At 37.9% G+C, this 21,587-nt stretch overlaps 2 protein-coding genes and 2 long non-coding RNA genes across 6 annotated transcripts in view; 1 reads left to right on the top strand and 3 right to left on the bottom strand.

Moving 5' to 3' along the window:
• Positions 1–21,587, bottom strand: part of LOC126589598 (phenylalanine N-monooxygenase CYP79D16-like) — a 45,077-nt gene that overhangs the window by 10,994 nt on the left and 12,496 nt on the right. The window lies entirely within an intron of this gene.
• LOC126589603 (uncharacterized) lies at positions 1,739–7,695 on the bottom strand. 2 transcript variants are annotated; one of them, XR_007611875.1, is made up of 5 exons: positions 7,584–7,695; positions 7,320–7,395; positions 6,420–6,487; positions 5,541–5,634; positions 1,739–1,829 (listed from the first exon to the last, which is right to left on the bottom strand). XR_007611875.1 is itself a non-coding variant. In XM_050254956.1 (4 exons), the coding sequence occupies exons 1-4, from the start codon at positions 7,676–7,678 to the stop codon at positions 5,568–5,570; spliced, it is 306 nt and encodes a 101-aa protein (XP_050110913.1). In that variant the 5' UTR covers positions 7,679–7,695; the 3' UTR covers positions 4,726–5,567. The 2 variants fall into 2 exon arrangements, 1 of the variants encoding a protein (XP_050110913.1); XM_050254956.1 differs by lacking the exon at positions 1,739–1,829 and having other exon boundaries at positions 4,726–5,634.
• LOC126589605 (uncharacterized) lies at positions 13,397–14,182 on the bottom strand. Its single transcript, XR_007611877.1, has 2 exons — positions 14,037–14,182; positions 13,397–13,941 (listed from the first exon to the last, which is right to left on the bottom strand). It is a non-coding gene; the product is annotated as an uncharacterized LOC126589605 (long non-coding RNA).
• On the top strand, positions 13,807–14,428 carry LOC126589604 (uncharacterized). The gene is made up of 2 exons (XR_007611876.1): positions 13,807–13,955; positions 14,050–14,428. It is a non-coding gene; the product is annotated as an uncharacterized LOC126589604 (long non-coding RNA).

Here is a 21,587-nt window from a genome sequence, read left to right as displayed (position 1 = left end):
AGTCAGTATCTCAGTATTTACAACGAGTTAAGGATGCTCATGATCATTTGGCTGCTGCTGGAGTGCCTTTTAATGATGATGATATTGTCATTATTGCTCTTAAGGGATTGTCATCCAAGTATAATACTTTCATAACAGTTAATCTAGGGAGAGATAATGTCATTTCTCTGAAAGATTTTGGAGCCCAATTACTTGCAGAAGAAGCTATCCTTGAAAATTCTCAGTTGACTGGATATTTTATACCTGTTATGCTCGCTCAAGGTGATAGTTCCAAAGGCAAGGGTCTCTTGCTTGTAGAAAGTTTGTCCTATTAGCCTAATTCATCTACTCCATCTCAGTATCAAATTGGCAGTTCCTCACATTCCAATGGTACTTTTGCTAGTTATCATAATGGGGGTCATAGTTACAACTCTGGAGGATATAAGGGTTCTAATTTTCGAGGAAGAAATAAGGGCAGGAACAACTATGGCAATACAAGGTTTTCTGGCACCAATATTAATACCAGTCCTGTTATTCTTTGACCTGCAAGGCCTCATATCTCCATATGTTTTGAGCATAGTAATGATGTCCTAACATGTCAAATATGCAACAAGCGAGGACATATTGCTTCTGACTATTTTCAGCGGCACTTATCCACTACAGTGTCTTCCTCTCACATGCAATGCCAAATTTGTTGGAAATTTGGGCATTCAGCTATACAATGCTATCACATGGCCAATTTCTCATACCAAGGCAGGTCCCCTCCATCAACTATCTCTGCTATGCATGTCAATTATCAACCTTCTGCTCCCCAAGAACAGTTTTGGGTCGCTGATACTGGTGTAACCTCCCATATGACCTCGGATTTGGCTAATCTCAATTTGGCATCACCTTTTATAGGCGGTGACACTATAACCACAACTAGTGGTTCAGGTTTGCCAATTTCTTATACTGGTTCTTTGACTTTAAAAATGCCTACTTGTGTTTTAGAACTGAAAGAAATATTGCATGTGCCCGAGCTGTCCCAACACTTGTTATCAGTATATCAGTTGTGTAAAGACAATCACAGTAGGTTTATATGTGATGAGTTTTGTTTCTGGATTCAGGACAAGATCACGGGGATAATTCTACATCAAAGGCTGTGTAGAGCTGGATTGTATCCCATCCCATTTCATACACCTTCATCCACTGTTAAAGAAACATGCAAAACACCTCACTTACCTGCACAATATCATTGCCTTTTTTGTCATCAAGTAAATTTATCTCTGTGGCACAACAAATTAGGACACCCCTCTAATTTTGTCACTGCAAGAATGTTGAACCAATCTCAAGTTCCTTTCTCAGTAGATAAATCTAGGCAAGTATGTGTCCCTTGTTTAGAAGTAAAGATTACAAAACTACCATTTCATTTTCCTGCAAATAAGACTGTAAAACCCCTAGAAGTCATTCACAGTGATGTGTGGGGACCTTCTCCCACATTATCTGTTGAAGGATACAAGTTCTATGCAACTTTTGTAGATGAATGTACCAGGTTTACCTGAATCTTTCCCTTAATAAATAAAAGTGAGGTGTTTCAAACATTTGTGCATTTTCATGCTTTTTTACTTACTCAGTTTTCGGCTGCAGCTAAAATTTTTCACGATGGTGATGATGAGTATTGTAGCAATAAATTCATCTAATTTCTATTAGACAATGGTATCATACACCATAAATCTTGTCCTTATATACCTAAACAAAATGGTCTTGCTGAAAGAAAGCATAAACTCATTATTGAAACTGCCTTCACCCTTCTGCACACTTCCAAACTTCCTTCGAAATTCTGGTTTCATGCATGTGCAACCTCAGTTTACCTAATAAATAGAATGCCGTGTCATACCTTGACCATGAAATCTCCATATACTTGTTTGTTTGACACAAATTCTACCTTTTCACACTTGAAAACATTTGGGTGTAGCTGTTATCCTTTATTAAAACCATACAATACGAATAAACTTCAACAAAAAACTGTACAGTGTATAGTCTTGGGATATGCAGGTCAATATAAAGGCTATATTTGTTTTCAACCAAACATAGGGAGGTTTTATGTGTCTCGACATGTTCTCTTTGATGAACATACATTCCCCTATATCACCTTAGTCTCCAAACCTGCATTATCACAGTCTATATCACATTATAGCTCCACCCCACTTGTTCATTTAGTCACAAATATCAATACTGTGATCTCACAACCACCTCCTCAAATATTACCACCATCACAAACACTTGACACATCACCATCACAAACACCTGTCTTGTCATCAACTGCATCACTCAACCTATCAACCCCTCGAGCTCCAGAATCTATCAATGAACCCCTTTGAGCTTCAGAGTTTTTGAATAATCACACTTCAGCTCTAGAGTTGTTTAATACCATGTCACACCCTATCACTTCCTCTAGTGCTTTTGAGTCTTTGTCTTCATCTGCAGTATCTGCAACAGCTACACAGTCCAATATCCCCGTGGATCCTAATTTTCAACCAGAAAATCTCACAGTTGTACTTCCAATACCTTCAGTTGGTCTTCATCCAATGCAGACTAGAGCTAAGAGTGGGATTATTAAGAGAAGAGCTTTTACAGCTAGTGTTATTCCACCTGCAAGTTCTATTGATGAACCAACTACTTACAAAGTTGCTAGTAAGATACTAGAATGGCAAGCAGCAATGAAAGATGAGATCAATGCTCTCCATACTCAACAGACTTAGGATCTTGTTCCTCTTCCAAGTGGTAAGAATCTTGTTGGGTGTAAGTGGGTGTTTAAAGTGAAGAAGAATTCCGATGGATCTATTTCCAAATACAAGGCCTGCTTAGTTGCCAAGGGATATAGTCAAGAAAAAGGGATTGACTATAATGAAACCTTTAGTCCCGTGGTCAAACCAACCACATAAGTTAACTCTTGCCCTTACAGCTCAGTTTAAGTGGAGTTTAAGATAGTTGGATGTCAAGAATGCATTTCTGCATGGGGAATTGCATGAATAGGTATATATGGCTCAGCCTCCAAGCTTTCTTAGTCCTATTCATCATTCTCATATTGTTTGCAAGTTAAAGAAATCTTCATATGGTTTAAAACAAGCTCCACGAGCCTGGAATAAGAAGTTTACCAGTTTCTTACCAGGCTTGGGGTTCAAACAATCCCAACAGATTATTTTCTCTTTGTTAAACACATTGATCTTGGCATTATGGTGTTGTTATTATATGTTGATGATATCATATTAATTGGGAGTAGTGCAAGTGATATATCTGATGTAATCACAGCTTTAACTCAACAGTTTGATATAAAGGACTTGGGACAACTTCATTATTTCCTGGGGTTACATATTCAATATCAATCTTCTGGATTATTTGTTTCTTAATCGAAATATATCAAGGATCTATTGGCCAAAGTTGATATGCAGAATGCAAAGCCATGTGCCACTCCTTGTCTTCCATTTCATAGGTTACCCAAGAAAGAAGGAAACCTATATCATAGTCCAGAACAATATAGGAGTATAGTTGGTGCATTACAGTATTTGACGTTTACTCGACCTGATATTTCTTTTGCAGTAAATTAATGTTGTCAATTCATGCATTCACCAATGGACACCCATGTTGTTGCAGTCAAACGCATTCTTCGATATCTCAGTGGTACTATTGATTATGGGATACATTTTCAGCCTGGAAAACTGTCTTTACAAGCATATAATCATGCTGATTGGGCAGGAGATCCCAATGATCGTCGGTCTACTTCAGGTTACATTGTTTATCTAGGCTCTGGTCCTATATCATGGGCCTCCAAGAAACAACATATTGTATCTCGATCTTCCACTGAAGCAGAATATAGAGCATTAGCTATCACTGCTACAGAATTGGCATGGATTAGACAACTCTTGTGTGACTTACAGGTTCCTTTATATGCTCATCCAATGATGTATTGTGACAACATATATGCTATAGATCTATCCTCTAATCTAGTGTTTCATTCACGGGCTAAGCACATTGAAATTGATTATTATTTTGTTCGGGAAAAAGTGATTCGAGGAGATTTGGCAGTACAACATGTGTCTTCCAAGGAACAATTTGCTGACATTCTCACCAAGGTTCTGTCCATCTCGTTATTTCAACATCATTGTTCCAATCTCATGCTTGGTTCTACCAAACATGTGATTGAGGGGGGATGTAAAGATCTAGATAGTTGAGATCAGTCCATCAACAATCAGGAAGGTGACACTTGGCGGTAGATTAGTTGATAAGTGGTGTTAGGGTTGTTGAGAATCAGTTAGGGTTGTTAAAGATTGTTAAGTGTCGGTTGCTTAGTGTGTAAGTAATGTAATTACTATAAATATGGGTCCATGCATTTCATTGTAAGTGTGAAGAAATAATATCATAAAAGTATTCCTTTCTCTCTCTAGCTCTTCAATCTCTTTCTTCTCTAAATTCTGTATCGTAAATCTCTCTCTCTCTAAACAACCATTGTTGAACTTCAAACTCCAGTACAAGTATTTCAACAAAAACAGTCTAGTTTAAAACTATCATCTGCACTGTAGCTGTTGAGAGTTGTCCCATCATATAGCATTGCCAGTATTGAATTTTGCCAGTTTTTATTCAAATTTAATTCTATTATCTTTTTTCATAGCAGCTGCATACACCGTATTATTACAATGCGCCCATTTCTTCATTTATAACAATGTTATACAGTACCTTTGCACAAAGAGAAATCATTTAAAGCTCAAATTCTATTGGTATATATGCATGCATGTACTCGTATACAAGTTGAAAAAAAAAGGTTCTTTATATTGAGAGTGTATGTTTTTTAAGAGTGTCGAATCATAGGACAAGACGTTGTCACCCTACTGCACTAAGGCCTTTCACAGCAGACCAATAAATTACGTGTGATATCAACAATATAAGGATCAAATTCTTACTGTAGGTCGGAAAATATGAATGCTATGAGAGTGATTTATATTTTTTCAGTTTAATATATTGAATTAATAAGTGTGATATATACTAAATTAAATGATAAAAGAGAGAAAAAGGGTGTCCAATCATAAATTAGAGAAAAAGAAAAAGTAGACTTGTTTCATATTTAATATATATAAACCATGCACCCTTATCAAACTCATACCACTGTGACCATAGTGTAATACGAAATCAAACTCATGTGTCTGATGCTTATATATTTTTTCTTTTAAAAAATATTAACTGGTGGTTTCGCTACAACAGTCCACTCTGACATTTCACCTTCTTATATATATATATATATATATATCACTTAAATCACTGCATTGTGACCATAATACGAATTAAACTCATCATGGTACCTGGTTTTTATATATAGATCACTTAAATCACTATAGAAGGGCTAATCGGGAAAATTGACTTTAAAACAATAAACTACCCTGCATCATCCTGTTGATACACATTTTTTTTAGGAAAATGCTAGGGAGATGAAAATTTTAAACTAAATTTGCAAACCAATGTAAGACATAATGTATATGAATATGAATTATATATGAATATTATGACACAGTACCAAGTTAACCACTTACCTAAGGGCGATGACATGCTTGTTGGGATTAGAGTTCTTCTGCAGCTCTCATCTTCAGTATGCAAGGCCTCAAGAATGGGGTTTGGTTTGAGTTTCTATGACCAAATCATGTGTCATCAATAGAAAATGAGCACTTAATCAACACTTAAGTTATAATTATATCATCAACAAACACATCATTTGGTTTATAGCATTATCCCCTTTTTTTTTTATTCCCTTGCAGTTTACAAAGTATTCTATCTACTTACCTTTGTAATATGCCCATTAGTCTTTTAACTGATTTTCATTGCACTTTGAAAAATACTTTATAATATTATTTATTTTAGGTTTTTTAACCAAAATGGTCCCTGAGATTTGCATAACTTCTCATTTTGGTCCTTGAGATTTGAAATCGATAGAATTGGTCTCTGAATTTGTGTACAATGAATCATTTTGGTCATTCAGTGAAAAATCTCCATAAAGTAAGGATAAAATGACAAAAATACTCTCAATTTTGGTCAAATCATTTTGGCCGTTTATTAAATTGAGGGTAATTTTATCATTTTGATCTTTATTTAACATAATTTTTCACCCAAGGACCAAAATGATTGATAGTGGATAATCTCAGGGATCACTTCTATGGATTTCAAATCTCAGAGACTAAAGTGATGAGTTATGCAAATCTCAAAGACCATTTTGATTAAAATGTTTTTATATCACTAACATGACTAAAGGACATCTGATAAAGCAAAATGTGCCGTGACTCGTGATATAATTCTTCTCTACTTAAGAAGGGAGATGCTTCAGATCAGATTCCAAAATACATACATTGATCTCGCATTTTTAGGCATTCACTTCGTTAGAGCTAATAAGATTCATCGATTGTTCACAAATCACTTACATGTGGTGCGGCTCTTCAAACCTCTCTTTCTCTACACAATCAATGCACCGCAAAAGGCTGCCAGCATGCTGTAAGTGAATTAGCTGGGTTAATTGTATATGGTTAGTGTGTGTATGTGCGCGCGATGATACTAGTTTGTTAAGTTAACAATTAAGCCTTTACCTTATATATAGGTTGTGTCTCCTCTGTCATAGTTTAGTTTTGGAAGTAAATACACGAGAATTACACTCTTCATTTCTCTATGTTTTCTCTAGTCCATTAGCTAGGTATATGATCAAGTACTATATATATATAATTCTATTATTCTCTTAGCTTTTTCTATCTCCGAGTCATTTCATGAGATACATCCAAATCCATGTATATATATATGATGTTCATATCACGATTGAGACGCAGTGAATGATAGACTATTATGCAGAAATGTATTATTAGTAATCAAATGGTTACATGTAGAAACAGACGTTAGAAAATGTTTAGGGAAATTTTATTTGAACTCATCTAACCTCTTTCTACACTCAACTTAAATTCTAAATGTGAATTGTCTATTTTATCTTAATGCATAATTACCATTTACAAGATGAAATTAAGAATAAAACTAAAATTTTTCAATAAACTCGTACTCAATAATTAAGTTCTACCATCACACAATCTTTTTCCTACATTTATTTTGACTAAATTCCTAAGAGCTGCCATAAAACCCTACGATCACCTAATAATCAAATCCGGTTGCTTTTCGTTTCCTCTCTAGCTTCATGTTAACTCGATCAGTAAGAGCAATAATTACAAGCAATATCACCACAAGAAACAAAAGAGTCAGAAAGCTTTCAACATATTGATGTTGTTGATCAATTCATCTATTAGAAACTTGACCAAAAGACGAAGCGATTTTTGCGTGCTTACTCTTGTAATCACTCCATGTGCCATGTGCAAACAATCAAAGCACATCGAGGTAGACATAATTTTCAGTTCCTTCAAGCTGCACATATTCCACAGTAAAAAAACAAATGCATATGAAACAAGACCCAGTAACAATCAACAATTTTATTGTCTTTGGCTGCAATAAAATTCTGATTATACATCCTTTGCTCAAATCCAGAAACTACACCACCAAAATATACACAGAAAAATGAAACTTCCACAATAAATAAATAGAAACATGGGAACCTGAAGAACATTAGGGACATCGATAATTTCCGAAAAGGAAAAAAGGGTTGGGTGGTAGATGATTTCTGTGACGAGGGGGCCGAGGGCGGAGCCATCGAGTGATGAGGCTTGCTTCACGAAGTGATCAATGACCTCCTCTTGCTTTTGCTTTCTAAAAAGAGATTGAGTTTGTGAGGGTAGTTTAGATAGCAAATTTTGGGTTTAAAAAGAGATTGATTCTTTAATTAAAAATAATATGGGTGTAAAGAGTAAGTTGGGTGTAGAAAGAGGTTGTATGGGTTCAAATAAAATTTCCCAAATGTTTATTGGTGTTACTTTCTGAAGCTAAAGCAGGAAAGGATATTTTGTTTTCACATGAAGCCAGTCACTCTACAACAATATTGCTACAATATTGCTACATCAAACTTTATGCAACTGTCATAAAATTTTCTTCTGACAGTAATCTTATTGAGGTCCCTTCTTTGTCTTTTTCTTCCATTTAGCATTGACAAAATTGCTTGCGGATTATAGGTGCTTGTTTTCAGGTGTTTTGAATTGAAGTTGGCAGATTTAAGAGGTTGCAAAACAACGGTGAAAGAAGGGCTGGTTCTGAAAGTGAAGGCTTTTTTTCTTCCACCACCATCATCAGATTCTTTATTTATATCATCTAGAGTGTTAGGTTAAAGGTACTTGAAATTCAAGGATGCCTTGTATCTCAACATTGTGTTTATCAATTATTGGTAGCTAGGGTGTCAGAAACTAGAAGTTCGGGGCTAAAAGAAGTGCTTCAACATCAAACGATAATGGGATGTTTTTACTAGATCAACTTTTCGAAACACCAGATAGGTTTGGAATTCATATTATGAAGGAGAGACATAGCATGTGCTTATCAAAATAAAGGGTGGTACAAAATTGGTCTATTTCTGGCATCATATTCACAGTCAGCGCGTTTGTCCTGCTGTGTATCAAAATCACTGTCGTCTCTACATGGAAGAACTGAATCTTAGATCAAAACATTATGTATGAATGGAAAGCAATACCTAAAATACAAGAATTCATGAATAGCAAACGACAGGAGATATTACTCGCTACATCAAAAGAGTTTCCATTAATGAAAGACATCGGTAGTTTGAGGCCATAAATACCAGGGATTCATTTCTTGATATTGCTGTTAAGCATGTCATTATTCAATTACAGATAGGCTCTCTTATATCTTGCCAGTACCAAATGGCCTTGCTGCTGCTTCCCTATTGGCATGTGAAGGCCTAACAAATGTCAAGCTTCACACATCCTTGAAACCATTACTTCCAGAATATATTGTTGACTACATGGAAGGCCGTGGCAGTGTGTTTCATTGGAGGGACAAAGTATTCCAGGTATTTTAATGATTTCTTTTCTATTGAAGCTCAATCGTACGTGCTATAATAATTTGGTTATGAAGCCCATGAATTTTACTGATTGCCCTTATTTATATTCCCCACCATGTCCGCTTTCTTTCCTTCGATGCTATTTTGGTGTAGTGTATTGTGGATGAGAACGAAATACATAAGAACAATGGAAGCAACAACAACACCAATCATAATTTAGAAATTGTTCTTCATATATATCAAACTCCGAATTTCCTCCTTATAAGTGAAGAAGAAGAAGATAAAAACTGATGATGATGAAATTGAACTTGAGAATTCTCTTGAAGATGAAGACCACGCTTTGTCTCAAAGAATAGATTAAATGAGGAATATATTAACTTGACTTGACTTGGACTTGACTTGGAACCAAGTATTGAGCTTTAGTTGGTGGTTTGCAATACTTTACATGGACTCAGCCTGATCTATCCTTTGCAGTCAACCTTGTGTGTCAATTTATGCATAGTCCCAGACACTCACATTTTCAAGCAGTTAAAAGGATCTTGCGATATCTCAAGGGCTCTCTTGATTTAGGTCTCTGGTTTCCCAAATGTGCTAAAACTCTCAGTATTCATGCTTATTCTGATACTGAATGAGCAAGGTGTTCTATTGACAGGAGAAGTACTGGTGGTTTTTGCATATATTTGGGTGATTCTCTCATCAGTTGGAGTGCTAAAAAGCAACCAACAGTGACCAGATCTTCTACAGAAGCAGAGTATAGATCCTTGGCTAACACAGCTGCAGAACTCACCTGGATTTGTAAGTTGTTAGTTGATATTGGTCTCATACTTCTAGCACCTCCCCAACTATGGTGTGACAACATCTCTGCAATTTCATTAGCTAAAAATCCAGTGTTTCATGCACGAACAAAGCATGTTGCAATTGACTATCATTATATCCGTGAACAGGTCATTTCCAAAGCTCTTTCTGTGCATTTTATCTGCTCTCAGGATCAAATTGCTGATGTTTGTACTAAATCCTTGTCAAAGCCTCGATTTTTTTTTCTCAGAAGCAAACTTTCTCTTCGAGCTCCTTAGTTCAGTTTGAGGGGGCATATTAAGGATAAAAAAGTCAAAGATACATCTTAGTTTGATGTGTAATTGGTTAGATTAGTTACAACTGTCAATAGTTGGTTAGTTGTTAGAATCTAGTTTGTACAAGTGTGTACAGCAAGCATTCTGTATATATACTCTCTGTAATCTTATTATTTTTTAATAAGAAATGGAAAATTCTTTTCTTATTAGAATATAATCAAGCCAACTAGTTATAATGATTATATTGCCTTTACTATTTCTATGATCCTGTCCAAATTTCATCCAAATTTCATCTAACTTTTAGGAAGCCATGGAGAGTGAATACAAGGAGAAATGGGGAGTTTTCTCAATTGACAAGGGTATGCAAGAGAGCTGTTGGTTGCAAGGTATATACCAAGAAGAAAAGTGTTGTGGTGAAAAATATGGACGATTTAAAAGCAAAATTAGTTGCTAAAGATAACAGGAGGGCATTGAATATTTATCACTTGTGGTACTCATCAGTTTGTATTATGTTAATTTTTGTAACTCTCTTCAGCATGATGTTAAGACGTCTTTTCTACATTGTGATTTAGATGAAAAAAAGACACGTCTCTACCAGATGGATATAAATTAAATTGGAGACAGAACTTGGTTTGCAAATTGAAGAAATCTTTTTATGGCTTGAATTAACTTTGAGACAAGGGTGTTTGAGATTTGATGAGTTTATGAAATGTCACAATGAAGAATGAGTTTGAGATGAAAGATCTTGGTGAAGCAAAAGAAGATCCTTGGCATGGAGATCACTTGTGAGAGAGGAAAGGGTTTCGTGTACTTGATCATAAGCATACCTGGAAAAATTGTTGTTGAAATTTAGAGTTAATATTCAATCAAACTGGTAAGTACCTCTTTAGCTTATCGTTTTAAATTGAGTTTCTTTACTATCTCCTAAAACTAGTGAAGAAAGGTGCTGCATATGGCAAATATGTCATATTCTAATTTGGTTGGTGTTTGATGTATGCAATACTATGCTCTTGTCTCTAGATCATATATTTCTCATGAAGTCGGTTTGGTGAGTCATTATATGCATAATTCTGGTAAAAAAAACATCAATGAATATTGAGGCATCTTCATTGTAGAGATGTTTGTTTGTGTTGTTAGTGAGTTAATCCTGACATTGAAAACTTTGTTGTTGTTTATCTCCATTGAGAATATTCTAAGTTTTTTTTTTTTGAGTAAATTACATAGTAACCCCTCAGGTTTGAGGTCTATTACAACCTCATACAACATCTTTAAAACATTTTTACTTTCATACCTCACGTACTGTTTTATTTCAAAATAATACCTCCGTTACATTTTCCATCAATTGATCCGTTAAGCGCTGACGTGGTTGCCACGTTTGTGCCACATGGCTGCCAAGTGTGCGCCATGTGGCAATTTTTTTTTTTTTTTAAAACTTGAATCTTCTAAATTAAAAATTAAAAAAAATAAAAATAACTAAAACCTTATCCCCCTCTTCCTCCTCTCTTCTCCCCGCAACCCCCAAACCCAGAAACCTTATCTCCCCTCCTCCTCCTCTCATCTCTTATCCCCCATCTTCATCTTCTTACCCTGCAACCCAGAAAAAAAAAAGTCCTTCAGTTCGTCTTCCCCACCCCTCATCCTCCTGTCTTCTCCCCCATCTTCATCTTCTTCCCCCTGCAACCTAGAAAAAAAAAAGAAAAAAAAACCCCATCAATTCATCTTTCCCCCCTTCTTCCTCCCTTCTCTTCTCCCCCCATCTTCATCTTCTTCCCCCAACCCCTACCTGCAACCCAGAAAAAAAAAAAAAAACTCAGATCTCGTTTACTCCGAGTTCGTGAGGTGAAGATGGGAGGAATGGGTGTTAGATTTAAGGAGTGGGGTGTGTAGAGGAGGGAAGATGATGGGTGCGGAGGGAGAGATGTGGGTTTCTGAGTGTGGGGGGGGGGGGGTAATCGGGAATGGAGGTGGGGTGAGGGGGGGAATAGTTGGTGAGGTCAGTCACGGGAGGAAGGGGAGGGTGGGGGTCAGTCGCAGGAGGAGGAGGAGGAGGAGGAGGAGGGGGGAGGGTGGGGGGAATAATCGACAGGGAGGTTTTTTTTCTTCCTGGGTTTGGGGGGGTTGCCGGCATTTGTTTCAACTTTTGCTTTTTTTTTTAAGAAAATTCAGTTTTAAAAAAAAGTTATTTTTTTTTTGCCACATGGCACACATTTGGCAGCCACGTGACACAAATGTGGCAGCCACGTGACACAAATGTGGCAGCCACGTCAGCATTTAACAGATTAATGGATGGAAAATCTAACGGATGTATTATATTGAAATAAAATAGTACTTGAGGTATGAAAGTGAAATGTTTTAAAGTTGTTGTATGAGGTTGTAATAGACCTCAAAACCTGAGGGGCTACTGTGTAATTTACCCTTTTTTTTTTCAAATATAGAAGGTATTTCACAACACATCGGGTAGACTAATCTTTGCAGCTACGGTAATACAAAGAGGCAGCAATGTACTTCTGGCCCTTGAGTCAAACAGTATGCTAAAACATAATGGTGACCCAAAAACATGAATTCATGGAAGTTCAAGCTCGAGTTGAGAGTTCTAAACCTTTGTTCACTTTCCACTATACAAACACCTTAGAGTTATTATTCAGGTAATTTAGATAAAAGAAGGTCTACTACATAAAACATAAAGTGTGCTTATTATAGAGGTCCATTTTTTTGTCCTCTGTAGCATTGTCTACTGCATAGCCTATAAAGGAATTTATTTAGCTTTGTCTACCACATAAAATGTGTTTGTTATGGCTAGATGGACTTATAAGTTATTTTGGGGTTGATGTAAACCAAGTGGAGGTTCATTATGATAGACAAATTGCTAGTATCTTGGAGGTTCAGCATGATAGACATTGTAGTTAAAGTACAGATAATTCTTCAAAGGTAATGTTAGAGAGATTATTTTTTCAAACCATGTTTTTTTAACCACATAATGTAATTGTTGACGGTTTGGTCTTTAAAAAGAAATTAAATTATGAATTCTTATTTTATTGCCACATTATGTGATTTACGAAATGTAGTTTAAAGAGATGGTCTCCCAAGCATTTTTCTTTTTCAAAAGATTGCAACTAAGAACAACTCCGTTGATATGTTTGTTGACTAAGATTGTTGGTGCTAAGTTTAAGCATTACTTGAACTTTGTGGCTCACATTTTTCATAGGTTTGGCTTCATGTCCATTTTGACATATTGTATTTTTCCATGATAATGTTAGAGTGCAATTGACCTTGTAGTATTAACAACAACAAAAAAATGAAGCTTGTGAGATTGGTTTGGTTTCAGTTGTTCTTTTAAGAATTTAGAAATGTTTATGATGATTTATTATATATATATATATATGTATTTTAATAACGATAAGATAATTACACTATATTCATTGAAATTACAAGGAATGAGGCTCAAACATGGAGGCAGACTAGGGCTGGGCAAACGGGTACAAGACCACGGGTCGGAGCGGGTATTGTTGATTCGGGGCGGGGCGGGTAGAGGGTATCTATAGGGGCAGGATGGTTCCATAATTTTAGAATGCTGGGGCCTGAACCGACCCGTTCACAATTGCTTTACCTTTTCAATTCTCTTCCCCCACTCCCAGATTTCCCCTACTTTCTTTCTGTGTTCTCGTTCTCTTCTCCCTCCCACCCCTTGAATGCGTCGACATCACAGAAGCTCCAGATCGGAGAAGACGATGGGCTTAACTCGGCTGCTGACCACCCAATCTGGTCCGACTTGGCCGGTTATGCATCACTCTTGACTCGATCGACGACCTCATCGCCACAATCCAGGACTGGACTGCCATGGCCGACGACAAGTCTATCGGCATCGAGAATCCTGAACCATCAACACGAGAAGACAACAACAAGAGTTCAAGTTGGTCAACATGTCTGTTTATTGTGAATCTCCTTTGTGTGCACTGGTGAGCGAATAATTTGATGATTCGAACTTTTCTTTTTCGTATTCTTACTCATCTGCTAATCAATTTTGATGAGTAACTGACAATTGGGTAACAGTGGCCTGGCCCTGGGTTTATTAAACCATCGACATCACCGAAGCAACAGGTTCCCAAAAGCAGCAGCCGCAAACAATTACGTTTGGGGAACGACAATAGGATTAAGGCATTTTTCTTCAATCCCAACAAAGAACCCATCCCCAAAGAATCTAGAAGAAGTGGTGCCAATTTCTCCCAAGTCACTTCACCGGAGAAGAAGAATAAGATGTTGTGGGATTCATGATAGAAATTGGGTAATAATTCATAGATTACCCATGCATAATTTGGTTGAATGATGTTTGGAATCTATGGGTTATTGATTTATCTGATACTTTGGATCTTGGTCTATGCGTTTGTATGGTTCTCTTTTATTTGCTGAGAAACACAACCTTCAGGCTTCAGTTCGTACCTTTTTGTGCCGAGGACCCATGGACCTGGGGGTTAGGTCCGGTTCCAAAATTTGAAATCCCATTACTCGTCTCGACCCATCCCATTGTTTTCATACAGGTCCAGTCCTGTCGCTCCAAATTTGGGCCCAACTCGTGCCCAGCCGTAGGGCAGACACTAGAGCCTTTAGTCAACTCCAGTACACCCATGTCTGCAATTTTCTTATTATTTTGGAGATTGTTAAATATTTGCTTGATTTCTATTGGGCTTTCTAACTGAGTGTATCCAATAGGAAGTGGAGATTGTTAAATATTAGCTTGTTATATATCCTATCTTTTGAATTGGCTATTGCTTTTTTGGGCTTGTGAAGGGCTCAAAATGGTCAAGCTTTGCACACCCTGTATATTAGGTTAATTTTGCGTACATGGAAGCCTAAGGGCCTAGCAGAAGGTAGGTAAGTTTTTGCCCCACAAATTAACCAAAGGCTAAATGCTAAATGAAAAAAGATCTGGATTGGTGGGCTTTAACTTCATTTCATATGCTGCATCATACAAGATATGGATTCCAATTGACTTATAAGCAATCTTGGATGATGGAGTAGTTTCCTTCTCAAATTCGACCTGTTTTCTCATAGATTATCCTTTTTTTTTTCATTTATCAACAAAGCAGATGCCAGAGAGTCGGAGACTAAGGTTCTGTCACTAGATTAACAATCTATCTGCTTTTTTCAAAACACTACATGTATTCAGAGGGAACGTGAATGACTAAATCGATGAGTGTTGATGGGCAACTTCATTCAATTGCTAGGAAGATTCATTCGTTAGAAATTATGTGGATTTAGGAAGAACCTAGCTAGTTGGTTATCTCCTATACTTTTCTCAGATGTAAGCTCCTTTGAGTAATGAAATCATGCTAAAAAGAAACGAACCCAATCGTATCATTGTTTTATTTACACTAAGCCTCAAGGAGGCGTTTGGTCTACAGGAATGGACTTGAGAATACCTTTTGCAAAATAGGTTTTCATTTTTTAGATATAAAAACGGGTGAAAGATACGTTCGGTAGACTGTTTTGTGAAAATATACTTGGAAAAGGAAGAACGCGGAAAACAATATTTACCCTAAGTTTTGTAGAACATCAAATTGATGTTTTCTCTGTTTTACAAAAATAGTTTTTTTTTTAATAATAGAGAATAAAAAGATACATTATAAAACAAAGTTAGAGTCTTAATAATAAAAAAAATCTTGTATACCACTACTATCATCACCAATGCTGCCACCACCACCACAACAACATTCTCCATCGTCTCACCATCCTGCCACCACTACCACAACCACCATTTTTTGACACCACCACCTCCCACCACCGTCGCCACTACCATATCCTCAACCAACATCATTCTCACCACCATGGCCACTACCATATCCTCAACCAACATCACTCTTGCCACCATAGCCACCACCACCTTCACTGTCTCACCATCGCCGCAACTAAAATTACCATCACCATCTCAGCATGACCACCACAACTTGTACCTCCGTTGTCACCATTACTGTCATGCCTCGATCCTGACATACATCCAGGATCGATATGTGACAACATCTAGTATTCGTATATCTAGCATACCCCACCTCTGGGATATGAATAAAGCACCACTCAAGGTCCAAATGGCGTAGTAATTTTTCATATACTTTTTGGCTGCATCTAACCTCCTCATTAGACTGCCTACGTACTCTCAATAGGGATCAAGCCATTCGTAGTTCACCATTCGTCAAACTCTTATCTTTTCGTAAAATACTTCTAGCAAAAGTCATAGAGTACCACACTACACATCAACCTTACGCCAAACAACAATTACCACCTTTCCATGCACGCATGTAAGCCATTCTCACATAGATGCTTTCCAATTCATCCATCATATAAATCACTATGCTTCACATAATACCGCAATTCAGAGTATGTAACAAATCCAAGAACCAACGAAGCACAATATTATTCTCAAGTCACAATGATCAACTAATCTAATCATAATAATCTCAATCATACCCAACGTTCTTCCACAATCACGTCAATTAATCAATTCCATAAATCAAAGATGCCCAATATTAACATCTAACTACATTAATCAATCAATGAAATAACATATAATTTCCCAAATTTAATTAATGAACTCTATATAATTCCCTACTTGGATTATAAGTAAAAAACATGGTAATTCTAATTTATCTTCACAAGGTCTATTGTGGGTAATTCTCACTCACTCGAATCTAGGGTTCTAGACTAACCTTATGGAAATGAGCAAGAGCAAGGATTCCGGACCACTCAACAGAATCCAACAAAACTATGATCACTTATTTCATATGTACCAAGTACAACTAATCCTTATCACCCCTAATAGTCCCCCAACGCAGATATACCAAGCAGGACTGTATCCTAACTCTAGGTAGTGATCACCCAACGCAGATATACCAAGCATGACCATTCCTAGAATGCGTATGGTCCCCCAACACGGATATACCAAGCATAACTATATGCATAGTCTAATAACATAGGCAGTGATCACCCAACGCGGATATACCAAACATGGTCACCCCTAACAGTCCCCCGACATGGATATACCAAGCATGATCACTCTTAGAATATGTATGGTCTCCCAACGCGGATATACCAAGCATGATCACCCCTGAAATACGTATGGTCCCCCAACGTGGATATACCAAGCAAGACCATCCATGTACCCCTGCTACATGGTGCAGTAAATTCAACACACAACCTATCAATACCTCAACCCCTATGAGTTATAACGTAGTCACCTACACCATCAACTTCTCATGGCCACCAACTAATATGTCCCACAAGTATATAAGTTCTACAGAATACTTCTAATATGATTCTAAGATCGCATTGTCATAAAATAATTATACACATCATTCACATGACTAAAATAATAATTAAACCCACATATATCACAACCATCATCAGTACACAAGCCAAATCATATTTAATAAACATGGGTCTTTGTCTAAATATATAAAATCACATTTCAATAAAAATCACATTATAAACCAAGTCATATTCACGAATGATACCAATATAAGAAATCAAGGTAATAATCATATCACCTATGTTCAAGTCACTCTCTAACCAATGTAGGCCCACTAGACTTCACTTAAGTCTCCCGTAGTACTAATTTTAGTATTTAGAACGTTTCGAGACATGTTGACCAAATTCTTTCAAATTTTGGGTGGAGTTGCTTTCCTCTTAGTAAGATGACTATGAAATTGTGGGGATCAAGGCCTATGCTAAGGGAAATAAAGAAACATCAAGTATGGGAATACTTCGCATAATTAATCACTTTGACAGGCCAAAGCCTATAATCAAAAGGAGATGACATTCCTTTGTGAGGGTTCTAGACCCATGACCATTTGAAAGTAGGCTAAAGGATGAAAGTCAAGAAGTGCTTTGCCTAGAACTAAATAGTGAGGCATTAAAGCCTAAGAAGATAGATAGAATTTATCTCTTAACCGTTTCCTACTCTTTAAAGTATAAACTATGGTCGATTTAACGATAAGATTAAAATTAACCAAAATTATGGAAGAATTATGGGTTAGCTTACCTATCTTTGAGATATGAGATTTACTTAAGAAGAATGAAAAAGTAATTTGTTTACTGAAAAGAACAATCGAGATGTCATATATTGCAATGAGTAATTTTCCAGGTATGAAAAAGTTAGAGACATTCTTGTAAATACTTTAAATGTGGGGGAAGTCTACTTTCCAAGTGTTAGCAAATTGTTGAATAAGTCCTAACATATGTTTTGCAAACTTAACATTCGAAAACAACTACTTTCATATGAAATAAAATTTCATAAAATGGAGTGTGCACACCTAAGAGATAATTAATCAACCTAAGTGGTACCAATTAAAGCTAACATAACTAATAAATCAGCTAACATAACTAATAAATCAGCTGAATGGAAACCTAACTTAGTTGATTGGATATCTCATGATCTAAATTAAATAGGCCAACTAATTGGGCATAATTTAAAGAACTTAACACACTATACCTCATTCATATGATGGAATGAGTGTGTTGTTGTTGACCCTAAAAACTACCAAGCCTACGTGGCGCGCATGCCAAGTAACTAATGAGCTAACTACGTCCTTCGGTTGTGAGCGGGGCATGCCAACTCGTCAGCCGAGCTCGGTCGGTGAGTAAAATTTGTTGATGTCGCGTTGGGTGCACGGCTGACTTCTGTGTCTTGCGATTGTGGCCGAGGAATGAACAATTCTCGACCTTTGGGTTCTAGAGCCTGAAGACAAGGCTGCTATTTCTACGAAGTTCACGGGCTGTCGGCATCGGATTTGATCACGGTGCTAGTGTTCGTAAGAGTGAACTCATGCCGAATCTATACTAGGGTATAATGGCACAAATACTCAAAGCAGATATAAGTCTTGATGGTGAATATGGTTCGGCCGTCAGAATGCCAAACTCTAAATCCTATTTGCGAGTATCCAATCATAAAATAACTCGGCATTCAACATGCCGAGCCCAATAAGCTGTAACACCTCACTTCACCGAGAAGGCTAATGAGAAGACATCTGCCAATAAAGACTCGAAAGTCCTTCTCGACCGAGACTTAGATAGTTAACCAGCCGACCTCGACGCAGTGCTGTTTATGCCAACTGAAGGTGTTCCGAGATCGGCTGATTCTACGGTGACAGTGCCGTTTATGCCAACTAAAGATATCACCGGTTGCCTCTACAGTGCTGTTTATCCAAACTAAAGATGTGTTGGCGGAAAAAAAGAAAAGAAAAATCTCAAGGTTGTTGAGAGAGTTTGCGCATGGCAGATTTATTTGTTGAAGTTGGAGGGGTTTTCAATAATGCACAGCCTCATCTATTTATAGCAGCAGACCCTCCTTTAATCGAGTTAAAACCATACTGGGATTAGGACTCCTCATTCCAATCCAATTCTATCTTGGCCAATCCTACTTTCATTAGGACTCTGAACTCAACCTTTTATTAGACTGTATTCATCTCCAGGTTGTCAGCGTCCTCATCCTGCTGAGACTCCTTATTGCATTAGGATCTAATTACATGTCCATACATCTCGTGATAAAACTCGGCCGACTTTGACTAAACGGCCCATGAACTAAACAACCCACTTCCGGGCCGAGAATAATTCCCACCTCGGCCTAAACTAATATTTTGAGCCCAAACATTGCCCCCTCGGTTATGAGGTCTTCAGTCTGAAATCTCTGGCTGATTTCTGACCTTAAAGAAGTGAACCTAAACTCCAAATATTCCATATCCTAATATGCATTTATGAAGCATGATTACACGATCTTAATCCTGTCAACCATTTCACCACGCGGCGCCTTCTAACACGACTACCCCTTAATAATAACGTCTGAGGTGTGCGGCTTACTGAACCGTCGTATCATGAACCTGCCCCCAAACGAAACCATGCCACCTCGATCCGCAAACTTTTAAATACCCTCGAAATTGTGCGAACATTGAAACGTCATTTCTCCATAAAATTCGCCGCCACACGTCAACATGCGTCTTCAAACCACGAAAACCTTTGTCCCTTCACATGGATTCTCTGAATATTCACAAGGATAAGAGAATTCTCCGGCCGATTTTACCCTTTATTTGAATTTCAAAACGATTGATCTTCATTCAAGGCGCCTATAAATACCTCTGTCTTCTTCATTTGAATTTTACGCCTCCAAAATTCCTGAATTTTTTATGCTATTTTCCTTCATATCCCTAGAAAAAACTCAGCATTCTCTACTCGGAAAACTTCAAAACCTTTTCCAATGGCCTCCTTCACCTCCAAACTCTCCAAGGAATGCAACAAATGTGAGAAGATCATCGACCGATGCTCAATCAAGACTATACGCTTTGAAAGCGATATGAGCACCACCCACCAGATCCTTGGCCCACTTTTCAAGGAGGCAGTGCCAACATCCATCACCGGACTTTTCAAAGTCGAATGCCTAAAATATTTACTGCAAGGGTTTGAATGGTCGAAATGGGATTTAACAAGACCCCAAGGCTCCTGGCCCTCAACCACTACAACCTCGGCAGCCTGGGTTGCTCGAATGGAAAAGATCTTAGGCGAACAATAGAAGGCCCTAGGCATTTACGACGCCATTCATTTTTCATTTGTAGATATTGTCATGGACAATGAGCTTCTCATCACCGCCTCAAGCTTCTGGTGCTCGGCCACCAACACCATGATCCTCCCTTTCGGCCCTGTTGGTCTCACCATCTTCGACGTTACTGCTATCTTGGGGACTTCCCCTTCTGGCATCCCAATCGACATTGCCTTCTCTGGGTACCAGTCGAACCTCAACCTGAAGACGCTCTTTGACAAACGGGCCCTCAAAATGCTGAGCGGAGAAGGTCAAGCACCCTCGAAAGAAGAAGTTCAAAAACTTCACAAGAACTTTTTCAACTACAACACCGTCTACCTCTACTTTGCTGGCCGAGGAGAGGAAAACCTACGTGAAGGAGAACACGAAGCTTTCCTCTTTTATTGGTATAACAAATTTGTTTGTTGTACCAAGTCCAACAAATGTTTGGTCGAAAACATGCCGGTAGCAGAAGCCCTGGCTAGCGGTCACACCCTGGCACTTAGCCCAGCCATTCTCACCAATTTCCTACGCTGCTTGGCCGAGATGACTTTCCACAAGATCGACTCGCACCAGAACGGCCCCCTCTGGGTCTTCCAACTATGGCTGCAAGTCTACTTTGTCACCATTCGGCCAGAGATTGCTAACTTCTCGCCTACTGAAGCGCTCGGTCTCTAATTGGCCTCTCGACCATTGTCCCCTCACAAGGCCGAATAAGTGTTCAAGTATTTCTTTAACCTCGATGTTCTTTTCGACGACGAGTTCTTGATCTGCCGTCGTCGAGAATACCCTCCATCGATCAAACTCCCTTCATCAGCATGGAATGCAGACGAAGACACTGATCTCCGTCAATCCTGGGGATCGTTCGTGCTTACATGCGACCTTCCTCTCGGCTGTGACGCTCACCGAGCAAGCTGGGAGGTATACCACCCAAACTTTACTGCCCGACAGCTTGGCTATCTCCAAGGTTGCCCGATACCTCTTCTCACCTCTTGCTCTCTCCTGAGCCGAGGACGGGTCTCTGGTTCCTTGG

This window comes from Malus sylvestris, chromosome 11 (genome assembly GCF_916048215.2).
Source record: "Malus sylvestris chromosome 11, drMalSylv7.2, whole genome shotgun sequence".
In the NCBI taxonomy this organism is placed as follows: domain Eukaryota; kingdom Viridiplantae; phylum Streptophyta; class Magnoliopsida; order Rosales; family Rosaceae; genus Malus; species Malus sylvestris.
This window is presented reverse-complemented; position numbering and strand designations above follow the sequence as displayed.

Excerpts from the sequence above, each read along its gene's own strand:
- LOC126589603 (XM_050254956.1), bottom strand. The coding sequence starts at position 7,678 with ATGGCTCCGCCCTCGGCCCCCTCGTCACAGAAATCATCTACCACCCAA. Across the intron at positions 6,488-7,319 it reads CACATGGAGTGATTACAAGA|CATGCTGGCAGCCTTTTGCG; the intron begins GTAAGCACGCAA and ends ATTCACTTACAG. Across the intron at positions 5,635-6,419 it reads TTTGAAGAGCCGCACCACAT|AAACTCAAACCAAACCCCAT; the intron begins GTAAGTGATTTG and ends ATTTGGTCATAG.